General features: G+C 49.4%; 1 protein-coding gene across 2 annotated transcripts; it reads right to left on the minus strand.

Annotated features, from left to right (window-relative positions):
* Nucleotides 1–7,318: 7,318 nt before the first annotated feature.
* On the minus strand, nucleotides 7,319–11,779 carry LSM10 (LSM10, U7 small nuclear RNA associated). 2 transcript variants are annotated; one of them, XM_030941712.1, is made up of 3 exons: nucleotides 11,587–11,746; nucleotides 11,059–11,255; nucleotides 7,319–8,048 (listed from the first exon to the last, which is right to left on the minus strand). In XM_030941712.1, the coding sequence occupies exon 3, from the start codon at nucleotides 8,022–8,024 to the stop codon at nucleotides 7,653–7,655; it is 372 nt and encodes a 123-aa protein (XP_030797572.1). In that variant the 5' UTR covers nucleotides 8,025–8,048; nucleotides 11,059–11,255; nucleotides 11,587–11,746; the 3' UTR covers nucleotides 7,319–7,652. The 2 variants fall into 2 exon arrangements, with proteins under 2 accessions (XP_030797572.1, XP_010358733.1); XM_010360431.2 differs by lacking the exon at nucleotides 11,059–11,255 and having other exon boundaries at nucleotides 11,587–11,779.

The raw sequence follows: 11,779 nt of genomic DNA on the forward strand, positions 1-11,779 counted from the left end.
GCTGCAGTTAGGCTCAATAAAAGACAGAAATTCCTGTCGCAATGCTCATAATTCATTTCCCTCTAGGTCTCTCGCCTTTGTAGAAACCCCGAGGATGGCCAGCTTCAACCTGGAGATCCCTGAAGCTTTGACCAGGGAGGTTGACAGTGAAGCGTTCCTATTAGCGACTACAGCTATCTAACCTTAGTTCCTCCTGCTGCAGTTTCGGTCCCTTTCTCCTCCTCCTCCAGCAACCACGCCCTCCATGAATCAGCTTCTTGCACCAGCAGATGAGCCCTTTAAAGGGATTGCATCAGGCAAGTGACTCACTGGGGCCCTCTAAGAGCCTGGCTTCCCTCCCTTGGCATGCAGAAGCAGCTAAAAGGGCTCAGTGTCAGCAGCACCAGCGGCCATAGCCCTACTCCCTTGTCCCAGAGGTGTGAGTCAGGATGTTTGCTGCTTATGATGTGTAACTCTTGGCTGTCTTTCCAGTTGTCCCCTGGGTCACTCTATATCCATGTGTGGGCACACGTGTCTAAGCTTGTGTGCATCGCTGGGTTTTCCTAGGGTGTGTGGCCACTTGTGTGTGTGTGCATTTGTCATCTCCACCTAGGCAGTGCCAGGACATGAGAGCTGGTATGAGTGAAGTCTGGCTGCCTCTATCTGTGTCCTTTGTCTCTGAATGCCTGATGCCCACTGAGCTGCTGATGGGGCTGAATAACAAGAGTAATCAGGACTGCTCCCACCATTGTGCCACGCTCTGCATGGAGCACTTGAGACATTAATATTAGGTAGGCGGCTGTTTACAGCTGAGGAAGCCAGTGCTCAGAAAAGGAAATTAATGTGCCCAAACACACACAGCTAATAATGGCAGGGCTAGGATTTGAATCAAGTCTGATGGATTCCAAAAAGCTTGGCTTTGAATCCCTGCTGCATCACTTACAAACTGGGCGACTATGTGCAAGTTGCCCAATCTTCCCCTTCTGTCCAAATAGGGATAACGCTTGGGGGATCACTGTGAGGACTTGGAGTTATGGAAACAGCTTTTTGCAAGCCCCAGCGAGTGCTCATACTCATCTCAGTTAAAGGGCTTCAATGAGGTGGGTGACCAAAAGACAGGCATAAAGAAGGCCCCAGCCCACCAAGCTCCTCTCTCTGACAAAACAAAAAGCCTAGGGATTCCGGAAGCCCTGACTCTGACAAAAATGAGTTTTGGGTTTTCCAGAGCTCTAATTATCAGCTAGATGAATCACTCTGTGCTGACACCACCATCCCTACCCCCAGGAGACTCTCAGCTGATTGAAAATACAGGATTTTAACAAAGGAGAGGAGGAGGAACGGAAAGCTGGGAGGAGAAGAAGTAATGAATAGAAACCAAAGGTGTCAGCCAGAGGAAATGAGAAACTGTCATCAGGACACCAGCATGAGGAGAACGCTGGGACACACACACACACACACACACACTCTCTCTCTCACACGCTGACATACTCTTGCTGGCTCTCCAACTCTGGGCTTACTGGCAGACGGTGCTGCCATAACAAAGTGACGCCTGTCACAACAGCATGAGATCGTTGCTTGACGAGGTATAGGCAGATCTGCCTATCACAGAAAGAGGGAAAGAGACCTTCAACCCCTAGGGGCTTCCTCAGGCTTCTGAATCCCAGTCTGCCTTACTGGTTGGCTCTGGCTTCTCTTTGTCACCAAATCGCAAGGCCTAAGTCTGGCAAATTCGGAGTGTCAGACCTACACTCTGTGGCTAGGTACCACCACTGTGATGAACAAAGGCACCTCTTATCATACTCTATCATCAGTATGATGCCAAGAGTGCTGGGAAACGGAATAGCACAGTAGTTAAGATCATGGAGTTGGAGTCATACAGACCTGAGTTCAAATCCCCATTCTGTTGTTCACCTTGAGCAGGTCACGTAACTTCTTTGAGCCTGTTTGCTCGTCTGTAAAATGGTGCTGTTAATATATGGGGTTTTTATAATGATACAATAAGATTACTTTCAGGGCCGGGCACAGTGGCTCAAGCCTGTAATCCTAGCACGTTGGGAGGCCGAGGTGGGTGGATTGTCTGAGGTCAGAAGTTTGAGACCAGCCTGGCTAACATGGCAAAACCCCATCTCTACTAAAAATACACAAATTAGCTGGGCGTGGTGGTGGTAGGTACCTGTAATCCCAGCTAGTTGAGAGGCTGAGTGGGGGGAATCACTTGAACCTGGCAGGCAGATGTTGCAGTGAGCTGAGATCGCACCATTGCACTCCAGCCCGGGCAACAAGAGCGAAAGCCCATCTCAAAAAAAAAAAAAAAAAAAAAAAAAAAAAAAAAGGCTTACTTTCATTCCACAAGATTGATGGAGTGCCCACTATGTACAGAGCACTGAGCTGGATGCTGGAGACTGGGCATAACCAGACAACAGCTCTGCCCTCGTGGAGCATCAGAGCACCCAGCACAGGGCAAGTAGTACAATTCGACAAAGAGTAGCTGTTTTTTATATATTTTATTTTAGAGACAGGGTCTTGCTCTGTCACACAGGCTGGAGTGCAGTGGCACAATCACAGCTCACTGCATCCTCAAACTCCCAGGCTCAAAAGATCCTCCCACCTCAGCCTCTCGAGTAGCTGGGACTTACAGGTGTGTGCTACCATGTCTTGCTAATTTTTAAAATTTTTTTTATAGAGACAGGGTCTCACTATGTTGCCAGGGCTGGTCTTGAACTCCTGGGCTCAAGTGATCCTCCCACCATCAGCCTCCCAAAGTGCTGGGATTATAGGTGTGAGCCACTGCACCTGGCCAGTAGCTATTTTTCATGACCATTATGGTGCCCATCTTGGCACTCTGCCTCTAACTTAGCCATGGGACCTGGGGAAAGACCCTTTCCCTCTCTGGGCCTCAGTTTCCTCAGCTGTAAAATGACAGAGTTGGACTGGTTCAGTAGCAGCAGTTCCCAACCTTCCCACCTTCAAAGCCTTTTTTAGTCTTTTTCCCTCTGCCTCCACACTATCCAGAATCTGGTGGGAGAGTAACACTTTGCATTGTTTTTCATCTTTTCCTTGGTGTTCTTCCCTCCTTCTCTCACACAGATAGGTTATTCTGTATTCATTACTTCAGGAAACAAAGGATACAACAGAATGCTAAGCCCATTTTTAGCTTCTGAATTCCAAAAGCTTCGCTTTCAGGGAGGAATGGACAGAATTTTTGTGCAGATACAAATTTAGAAAACTGTATAACAGGGGGATCTGGGAGTCTGAGATTGAGGAGGGGGGTCCCTGAGAAGAGAGAAGCTTCTTCTCAGTCTTCTAACTGGGAATATCACCTGGGCCCAAGGGCTTGAGAAGCAGAGAGGAGCTGTGCTCCTTTTCCTGGGTGGGGCACCAGGGAAGTCACAAAACCCTCTGGAGAAATGGCTGTGTGCTGCATTTTGGACAAACAGGACCTAACTCACCTAAGACCCAAGAATGTCCTAGGCCGAACATGGCCTGGGGAAAGCAGAAAAACAAAACAAAACTCTGCACACCTGAGAGGGGTATGGGTTACACTTGGAGGGGGTCTTTTGGTGGGGGGGGCGTGGGGAGCAACTCAACAGCAACCTTCATGGGCTGATGACAAAAGATCACAATCAAATGAGAGTGTCTCAGTGGATACCAGTGTGACTGGATGACCAAATCAGACTACGCTTCCCATGCTTTGGCACCTTGAAAGGAAGAGCCTAGAATTCTAACATAATGCCAAGGAAAATGGAGGAACTGTGAATTGACTGCAATTAACTTTCTGCCACTCTGACTGAGTGGGGCAAAACACAGGAATTCAAGTGAGTTAAAGAAAATTCAAGTTCTGTTTCGTGCACACCAGAAACTGGAACCAACTACACTCTGTCCGCATGCCTTGTGTCATGTGCCCCACCCCCTCCCATTTCTCCATTCTCATCTGCCTCTCTCCCCCACAATAGCCACAGTGTTATTATTATTGTCCCAAATCCCCAAGCTTTCCCACCCCAGGACCTTTGCACAGGCAGTTTCCTCTGCCTTGTCCTGGCTTTTTAAATGACAGCCTCCTTCTCAGTTTAACTACTTTCCTGCTGGATGGGGTGGCTCAAGCCCTTAAGCCCAGTGACTGGGGCCAAGGCAGGAGGATTGCTTGAAGCCAGAAGTTTGAGACCAGCCTGGACAACACAGTGATACCGTCTCTTAGGGAAAAACAAAAAAAGTTATGAAATTAAGACAGTGTGGTGGCATGCACCTGCAGTTCCAGCCACTTGGAAGGCTGAGGCTTGAGCCCAGGAGTTCAAAGCTGCAGTAAGCCATGATCGCACCACTGCTCTCTTGCCTGGGCGACAGAGCAAGACCCCATGTCTTAAAAAAAAAGATTTCACTTCCTCAGACTACATTTTCCAAAATAAAACTACCTGTTATTGTCTCTCAAAAGGCCCTGTTTATTTCCTTCAGGGCACCTGTAAATATTTTTACTTTTTTAGTTTATCTGTTTCCTTCACTAGAATGTTCACTTCCTGAGGCAAGACCCTTGTTCATTTTGATGTTCACCAGTTGCTACCACTGTGCCTGGTACATAGCTGCTGCTCAAGAATGACCTGTGGAATGGCTGACCAGTGGCAGTTGGGGAGTTCCTGGCTTCCCACAGGCTGGTGAGCCCCTTCCTGGGCTCCTGACAGCCTTTTCCAGCAAGCCAAGACCAGATTACAAAAGACCCATCTTTGGGGATTGAAGACTCAGCTGTGCTCTAACCCAGGGGCTTGGCAAAAATGTGTCTCTGCAGGGCCTGGTTCCCCTCATTCTCATATGTCTTCCCAAGACCTTGCCTAGGAATGACAGAGGGCCACCGGGGTCTGACACACGACACTTAAGGAACATGTCTTGAGCCTCTCTTCTCAGCACCCACACTAGCCTTACTGCTTTCCTTGCTGCTCTGCTGAGGACGGAGAAGCCCCCAGTGTGTCATCAGACTCAGAGCTTGACTTTTCCTGCATCCCTAAGCTGAACCCCCAGCTAGGACCTCTTCCATTTCTCACACACGGGAAGCTGCTGTGGGACTCCCACCAGTTCCTCATCTCTCTCCCCACTTGCAAGGGTATGGTGACATTCCCACAATGAAGGCCCTCCCTCTGCGCCTGCCCTCTGGTTTGTCTTTCCAGCAGTCACTTTGTGGGGTCAGTCCTCTTAACTCCAGTTGTCAGAGGGGCTGGAAAACTCAGAAGGTCTCCCTAAAGGCAAAGGGCAGAGTTAAGGGGCTTCTAGACCTGTAGGCAATAAAATAAATACAGTATGCAAAAGAATCACAGTGGATGGGTGGATGTGAATGCAGATTCCTGGGTGCTAGACTCCAGTTCAAGTCTAGGTAAGGAGGAGCCAGGAAAGTGCATTTCCTACACACATCCCAGTTGGTCCTGATGAGGTGGTCTGCAGATAACACCTGACAGACTGAACCAGAATGTGAATGCAGTGCCCTCGGGCTACTAATGTCCACATGAACATTCCTCTCAAATCTCTCTCAAGAATGACAGCATCTTAAGGTCAGGGGCCCTGCTTTATTCAAAACTCTGCCACAGCAGTTCTCAAGCTGGATTTAATCTTTGTTTTCCTTTTTTTTTTTTTTTTTGAGACAGTCTTGCTCTGTAGCCCAGGCTGGAGTGCCATGGCATGATCTCGGCTCACTGCAACCTCTGCCTCCCGGGTTCAAGCAATTCTTGTGCCTCAGCCTCCCAGGTAGCTGGGATAACAGGCACACGCCACCATGCCCGGCTAATTTTTCTATTTTTAGTAGAGATGGGGTTTCACCATGTTGGCCAGGCTGGTCAGGAACTCCTGGCCTCAAGTGATCCATCAGCCTCAGCCTCCCAAAATGCGGGATTACAGGTGTGAACCACTCTGCTCAGCCTCATCTTTGTTTTCTTTGACCACCTCCCCCACTAGGGTATAAGCTCATATATAAAAAGGTTCAAATCTCACTTGACAGTGTGTGCTTGGCCAGACCTAGTGGCTCACGCCTATAATCCTACCAGTCAGGGAGGCTGAGGCAGGAGGATGGCTTGAGCCCAGGAATTCAAGACTAGCATGGGCAACATAGTGAGACCTCATCTCTATTGAAAACAAAACAAAACAAAACAAAACAAAAAGATGATGTGTGCTTAGCAGAAGGCCTTGGCACATGGCAGGTGTGCTGTGGATATCTGATGAGTTCAAACCTCTGGTTCCACCGGACAAAGCCATTTTTTTCTTTCTTTTCTTTTTTTTTTTGAGACGGAGTCTCCCTCTGTTGCCCAGGCTGGAGTGCAGTGGCGTGATCTTGGCTCACTGCAACCTCCACCTCCTGGTTCAAGTGATTCTCCCACCTCAGCCTCCTGAGGAGCTGGGATTACAGGTGTGCACCACCACGCCTGGCTAATTTTTTTTTTTTTTTTTTGTATTTTTAGTAGAGACGGGGTTTCACTATGTTGGCCAGGCTGGTCTCGAACTCCTGACCACAAGTGAGCCACTTTCACTAAGACAGTTGTTTGCCTGTGGCAGGCCTAGAATGACAACAAGACAGCTACTACAAGGACGTGGGTTTTTTTATTTTTATTTTTATTTTTTTTGAGACGGAGTCTCGCTCTGTCGCCCAGGCTGGAGTGCAGTGGCCAGATCTCAGCTCACTGCAAGCTCCGCCTCCTGGGTTTACGCCATTCTCCTGCCTCAGCCTCCCGAGTAGCTGGGACTACAGGCGCCCGCCACCTTGCCTGGCTAGTTTTTTTGGTATTTTTAGTAGAGACGGGGTTTCACCGTGTTAGCCAGGATGGTCTTGATCTCTTGACCTTGTGATCCGCCCGTCTCGGCCTCCCAAAGTGCTGGGATTACAGGCTTGAGCCACCACGCCCGGCAAGGACGTGGGTTCTAACCCTGAGAACCCAATAACTCTCAGATCAGAGATGGAATTCCTGCTATTAGCAGCGCTCTCACACCCCGGGGAGGGCCCAGGTTACTCCAATCTCCCTGCTTCAAGAAACAGCAATGAGACTAACAGCCTCTTCAATAGGGACTCTGAGTAGAAAAGCCATTTTCCACCTGCCCAGACTGAAGTACTCTCCTACCATTCTCAAATTGCTATATATTAGAATTGCCTGGGAAATTAAAAAAACTCCCAGCCCTCAGACCATACCCCATACCAACGAAATATGAATCTGAGAGTGGGACAGGTGATTCCAATGTGCAGCCAAGCTTGAGTCTGCCCCCGACTACACAGGACGGTCTGGGAGCCCAGCACACAGAAGGGAAAGCCTGGGGCATTGACCTGTTTGTATTCAAGTTGGGTTTCACAAGAAAATGAACACAACTGCAAGGGGAATAGAGACAGTAAGACTGAGCATGTTTAATTATCCTCACTGGGAGAGTTGAAAACTACTTGACAGGTTCCATGATCAATAAGTCAGAGATTCAGATCATCAAAAAGGGGGATTGTCACCTACCCCAAGGCCACAGACAGATAGGATTCTGGGTCCCAGAGGAGTCTGGGAGGTGGAACCCTGTGAAAGGCAGCTTTGACAGGTGGTGTCTGTTGGACACCAGCTTCTGGCCTGGCCTTGCTCTCTTCTCGGGTTCCAGACAGGGTATGAGGGCAGGGAGCTGGCTCCAGAGAACACTGGAGGGAGCCAAGTTGGGGCCAGGGCTTGCTGAGGGCCTCACTTATAGTTTTTGGAGGGAAATTCCCACCGGCCTTGGCCCTTGCCACCAAAGTTCCGCACCCGATGGATAATCTGCAGCTGCTGCTCAATGGTCGAGGTGATGTTCACGTCATCTGGGATGTGGACGTAGCGGACATTGCGGCCTGTCACAAAGAGGTCATCCAGCTTGACCTGATGCCCCCAACGGTCCGTGTAGGTGACTTTGGCCAGGCGGATGTTCATGAAAGCATCGACATTGTCTATGCGTCCGTGGGCCACGCTCTCATCCCGCAGGTCCACAGTAGTTACCCGGCCCTGGAGGCCCTGCAGTAGGATGATCAGGCTGTTCTCAGAGATGGTCCGCTCCTTCACTGAATGGCTCAGTGCCATTCTTCCACACCAGCTGCCTGCTTGCTGTGGACAGGAGCACACAGATGGCAGCTATAGCAGGGTAGGGGGTACAGTTGCCAACTCACCTCCACCAGGTTCTCAAACAAAATTCCCACCACAGACCACCTCTGCAATTTTTGTATCTGTGGACACAGATACTTCCCGCACATGTCTCATGGAATCCTCACACCAACTTGCAAGGCAAAGATTACTTATGCTTATTTTATGAATGAGAAAAATATGGCTAGGATGGCCAGGCACACTGGGATACACCTGTAGTACTAGCTACTCAGGAGACTGAGGGAGGAGCTTCACTTGAGCCCAAGAGTTCTGCTGACCTGCTTGGGCAACAGAGCAAGATCCACTCAGTTTGAGACCAGCCTGGCTAATATGGTGAAACACCATTTCTACTAAAAATACAAAAAATTAGCTGGGCGTGGTGGCACACGCCTGTAATCTCAGCTACTCAGGAGGCTGAGGCAGGAGAATTGCTTGAAGCCGGGAGGCAGAGATTGCAATGAGCCGGGATTGCGCCATTGCACTCCAGCCTGGACAACAAGAGCAAGACTCTGTCTCAAAAAATAAAGAAAATGGGCCGGGCACGGTGGCTCAAGCCTGTAATCCCAGCACTTTGGGAGGCCTAGACGGGCGGATCACGAGGTCAGGAGATCGAGACCATCCTGGCTAACACGGTGAAACCCCGTCTCTACTAAAAAATACAAAAAAACTAGCTGGGCGAGGTGGCGGGCGCCTGTAGTCCCAGCTACTCGGGAGGCTGAGGCAGGAGAATGGCGTGAACCCGAAAGGCGGAACTTGCAGTGAGCTGAGATCCGGCCACTGCACTCCAGTTTGGGCGACAGAGGGAGACTCCGTCTCAAAAATAAATAAATAAATAAAAATAAAATAAAATAAAATAAAGAAAATGATGAGCATTTCTATTGAGCCAGGGACAAGAAAAGGATGCCTTATGGCTTCTAATCAACAGTAAAACGTAGGTAATGGTCAATGCAATGTTCAAAAAACGATTACAGAAAGAAGGGAAGGGAAAGAATTTAGAGAAACAATAATTATAAAGGAAGATCACTGTCCTTGTTAATTATATGATTATCTACATTAAGAATTCAAGATAAATTAGGACCAACAACAAAAGTCAGTATCATTCCTAATAATACATTAATTTAAATAAATCAATAATTTTTAAAAAGGAAAAATATGGCTAGGAGAGGTAACTTGCCCAAGGTCACAGTAAATAAGTGGAATTGCTGGAATTCAAATCCGTAGCCGTAGGCCAGGCACAGTGGCTCCCACTTGTCATCCCAGCATTTTGTGAGGCCAAGTCGGGTGGATCGCCGGAGGCCAGGAATTCAAGACCAGCCTGGCCAACATGGTAAAATGCTGTCTCTACTAAAAATACAAAAATTAGCCGGGCATGGTGGTGGGCACCTATAATCCCAGCTGCTCCGGAGGCTGAGGCAGGAGAATCGCTTGAATCCGGGAGGTGGAGGCTGCAGTGAGCCAAGATCATGCCACTGCACTCCAGCCTGGGTGACAGAGAGAGACTCTGTCTCCAAAAAAAAAAAAAAAGAAAAAAAAAAAAAAAATCCATAGCTGCCTGGCTCCAAACCTCACACCAGGTGTACATTAGAATCATCTGGCGAGTTTTTAACTCGACCTTCCCCACCCCAGATTCTGATTCATTTGGTTAGAGGGGTGGGCCCAGATTTCCTATTTTGTAAAAGCTCCCGGCTGGGCGCGGTGGCTCACACCTGTAATCCCAGCACTTTGGGAAGCCGAGGCGAGTGGATCATGAGGTCAGATCGAGACCATCCTGGCTAACACGGTGAAACCCTATCTCTACTAAAAATACAAAAAAATTAGCCGGGCATGGTGGCGGTGCCTGTCAGTCCCAGCTACTCGGGAGACTAAGGCAGGAGAATGGCATGAACCCGGGAGGTGGAGCTTGCAGTGAGCCGAGATCACGCCACTGCACTCCAGCCTGGGTGACACAGTGACTCTGTCCCAAAAAAAAAAGAAAAAAAAGAAAAAGAAAAAAAAAAAACTCCCCAGGTAACTCCAAAGTGCTGAGGGGTACTGGTTAGAAATGCATAATCTCAGGTCTCTCCCCAGGCCTGTTCTGAGATAATCCACTCCTTCACTGAGTGGCTCACTGCTATTCTTCCACACTGACTGGAAACAGACTCTGCATTTCAACATGACCCTGTATGTGAATTAGATACACGTGAAGGTTTGAGACTCAGTGCTTGACACCAATAGTTCTCATACATTAGTGTGTATCAGAATCATCTGAGGGGCTTATTGTCTCAGCTTGCTGGGTCCCACTCCCAGTTTCACTCAGGAGGTCTGAGGTGAGGCCAGAGATGGTCATTTCGAACATATTCCCAGGTGATGCTGATTCTGCTGGTCAGGGGCCCACGCTCTGGGAACTATTGGTTTACACCATGCAGCTGTTACATAAGTAGAAATTTAGGTAATGAGGCCGGGCGCAGGGGCTGATGCCTGTAATCCCAGGATTTTGGGAGGCCAAGGGGAGTAGATCACCTGAGGTCAGGAGTTCAAGACCCGCCTGGCCAACCCAGTATCCACTAAAAATACAAAAATTACCTGGGCATGGGAGCACCTGTAATCTCAGTTACTTGGGAGGCTGAAGCAGGAGAATCGCTTGAACCCAGGAGGCAGAGGTTACAGTGAGCCAAGATTGTGCCACTGCCCTGCAGCCTGGGTGACAGAGTGAGACTCTCAGAAGAAAAAAGAAAGAAAATAAATCTAGATAATGAATGGGGGGGAACCCAACCGGTAGTATATAAGGTACATAGGTTTTGAAGGTAGAGAAACCCAGGTTGGAATCCTCACTCCACCTCGAATTATGTAAACCTAGAAAAGTTAATGTCTCTGAACCTGTTTCCACATTTATTAAACTACAGGCGAAATAAAGCTACCAGAATCACACTCCACTGAAGGTACTCTCCTTTGATTTCAACGTACCCCGATATTGTATTAGTGCACTATGTCTTACCTATCCCTTATTTTCAGACCCTGAGTTAACGGGGGTGAAACACTCATCTCTTTACGACCTCACTCAGCATCTCGTCCAGGGCTGTGCTGTGTGGCACGAAGCGTGGCAAGCTAGACTAGGCCAGTGATGAGCGGAGCTGGGAGCTAAGTCCTTGGGCAGGGCCTAACGACCAGCCACTCGGCTGCAGCCTGACGAATCTGCGATTAAGCAAAGGTAGGGGGTTGCTGCTGTGACTGCAAAGAGCAATCACCGGACCTCGAGTCAGACCCGGGTTCTAGGACAGGCTCTGCCACCTTCTAGGAGGGAGACCAACTTAGCAAACCACTTAGCTTCTCCAAGCTAGCTAAGCTACCGGTAAAACGGGATGAGCACCCCTTACTCAGAGCAGCGGGAGCAGGTCTGGGGAAATGAGCTATACTCGGTAAATGGGGAAGAAAACGCTTCCTGGGCTCCGGCACCTCCTTCCGGAGGTCCTGGCATCCCCCGCATTCCGCCCCGGGGCTCCCTGCACCGCCGACCCGGACCCACCACGCGACATTCCTTCCGCTTTCCCCGTCTGGGTCGCCGCCGAAGCTAGCGGGCGCCTGGACAGGCTGCCTCCCGCCGGCTGCAGCAGGACGGAGAAACCACGCCGGCGACCGGGCCGCTCTGTCCTCCGGGCGCGGAGTGCGTCAGTGCTCCGCGAGTCATCGCGGCACGGAGAAACTACGATTCCCAGAAT

This window comes from Rhinopithecus roxellana, chromosome 12 (assembly GCF_007565055.1).
Source record: "Rhinopithecus roxellana isolate Shanxi Qingling chromosome 12, ASM756505v1, whole genome shotgun sequence".
Taxonomy (NCBI): domain Eukaryota; kingdom Metazoa; phylum Chordata; class Mammalia; order Primates; family Cercopithecidae; genus Rhinopithecus; species Rhinopithecus roxellana.

Excerpts from the sequence above, each read along its gene's own strand:
- LSM10 (XM_010360431.2), bottom strand. The coding sequence starts at position 8,024 with ATGGCACTGAGCCATTCAGTGAAGGAGCGGACCATCTCTGAGAACAGC.